Genomic DNA, 1,998 nt, shown 5'->3' with positions numbered 1-1,998 from the left:
AATCATCAGAATAAATTTTAGGGTACAATTCCTTTTTATAGTGATTTTTCTACTTAAACTTTCGGTGGCTTGGTGATGTATTAGCTGTAACCAATACAAGAAATGAATTGACAATAGAGTTATGGATATCCTAGTTAATTAACCAGTTTTGTCGAGACTTGTCTTTTTAACTTTCGTAATTCCTTTGTTATAGGCACTGTTGCTCAAGCTCCAACTTCAGAACCATTTTTTATGTTACCTCAACCTATGCCTACAATAATATCCCGAAAGACGATGTCTAGAGAAATGGTATGCGTACCTTTGAATGAAATGGAGATCGATGATGGTCTCTCAGTGGAACATTTGGAAATGATGCCACCTATTCAGGATATAGGATGTGAGCAGTCTTTACCATCAGTTTCCCAGAAACCTCTTTTCTGGCCGTCAGGAGGGAAGCTTACTTTCAGTTGGATTTGTGATGTAATGTTGGGGTTTGATTGGTCGTCGAGGAATGTCCCACCTTGTGAATTTTCAAGTGTTCTGCCTTTTCATGTCTTGGATGAGCTGGTTCTCTCTGCTTCCAAAATCCTGAAAAAAGAGCCAAACTGCGTTAGGATTGAGAGTGACAAAGCAAAGGTCGTTGTGGTTGGAGATCTACATGGGCAGCTACATGATTTGTTGTTCCTCATGCAGGATGCAGGATTCCCGAATGGTGATCAGTTCTATGTGTTCAATGGGAATTATGTAAACAAAGGAGCGTGGGGTTTAGAAACCTTTTTGCTTCTTTTATCATGGAAGGTAATCTTATTATCTTTTAATTTGTGTCTTTGGAGCATAATCTGCTATTATAGAGCTAGACCAGTCATGCCACAACACATTTTAATAGCAGGCGCTTCATCTTTTTGCTAGGTGTTACTACCAGAAAGAGTATATCTTCTACGTGGCGGTCACGAGAGCGGAAGTTGTTCATCACTGTATGGATTTAAAAATGAAGTGCTAACCAAGTATGGTGATAAAGGAGCTTCTGTCTACAAGAAGTGCTTGGAATGCTTTCAGTTACTTCCTTTGGCTTCTGTGATTGCTGGGAAGGTATTCACAGCTCATGGAGGTCTTTTTCGTGATGTATCAAGATTTCTCTCGAACAAGCAAGAACGAAGCAGAAAACGCAAGCGAGCTCAGGAAAAACAAACAGATGATAGTGTCCTTGAGACTGAAAACAGATCAGAGTCCTTGTCTCTTGGCTCGTTGAAGGATTTATTGAAAGTGAAAAGGCGTGTTATAGATCCTCCTACTGGAGGTTCAAATTTGATTCCTGGTGACATTCTTTGGTCAGATCCATCACAAGACAACGGCCTCTTTCCTAACAAAGAGAGAGGGATCGGTTTGTTGTGGGGTCCTGATTGCACCGCAAAGTTCCTACAGGACAATGATCTAAAGGTTAGATTGATTTGTTTCGCATATATAATAAATTGTCAGAAAGATTGCACCTATAAGCATCGAGAATTAGATAGCAGAACTGAGTGGGGAATCAACCAAATGCGTTAGGATATAATCAGAACAATTTCGTTATTCAGCTTCACGATGTTATTTCTTTGTATGGCAGTTGATCATCAGAGGGAAGGGATCCCCTGACGAAAGGGCTAAACGAGATGATCTTGCACCAATGGATGGAGGATATGCAAAAGACCATGAAGGGCTTATAACTTTGTTCAGTGCTCCTGATCATCCTCAGTTTCAGGTATGGTCTATCTGATATTCGTATTGGCTATCTTCAACCTGTAGTAAGCTCTTCAACAAAACGGCTAATAGAATATCTCATATCTTCTTGATGTTGTATGTGTTGTATCTGTTGTCTCGTATGCAGAACACAGAGGAGAGACACAACAACAAAGCAGCTTACATAATTTTACAAATCCCCGAATGTGAGGAGCTTAAATTTCAACCGCTTGAAGCAGTATCTCCGAGACCAAAGGTAGTTCTACAGTTAATTACGAGAATCCTAATTTTAATATCTCTTAA

At 39.8% G+C, this 1,998-nt stretch overlaps 1 protein-coding gene across 6 annotated transcripts in view; it reads left to right on the top strand.

The window, feature by feature from the left end:
• The window catches only part of LOC104743939 (serine/threonine-protein phosphatase 7 long form homolog), a 37,287-nt gene that overhangs the window by 24,466 nt on the left and 10,823 nt on the right, over positions 1-1,998 (top strand). For all 6 annotated transcript variants that reach the window (XM_019235918.1, XM_019235916.1, XM_019235917.1 and 3 more), the window contains one exon: positions 194-340. In XM_019235918.1, coding sequence (XP_019091463.1) covers positions 194-340 — 147 coding nt within the window. The remainder of the gene's footprint in view (positions 1-193; positions 341-1,998) is intronic.

The sequence above is a fragment of the Camelina sativa genome, chromosome 14 (assembly GCF_000633955.1).
Source record: "Camelina sativa cultivar DH55 chromosome 14, Cs, whole genome shotgun sequence".
NCBI lineage: Eukaryota > Viridiplantae > Streptophyta > Magnoliopsida > Brassicales > Brassicaceae > Camelina > Camelina sativa.
Note: the sequence above shows the minus strand (reverse complement) of the source record. Positions and strands in the feature narration are given on the sequence as shown.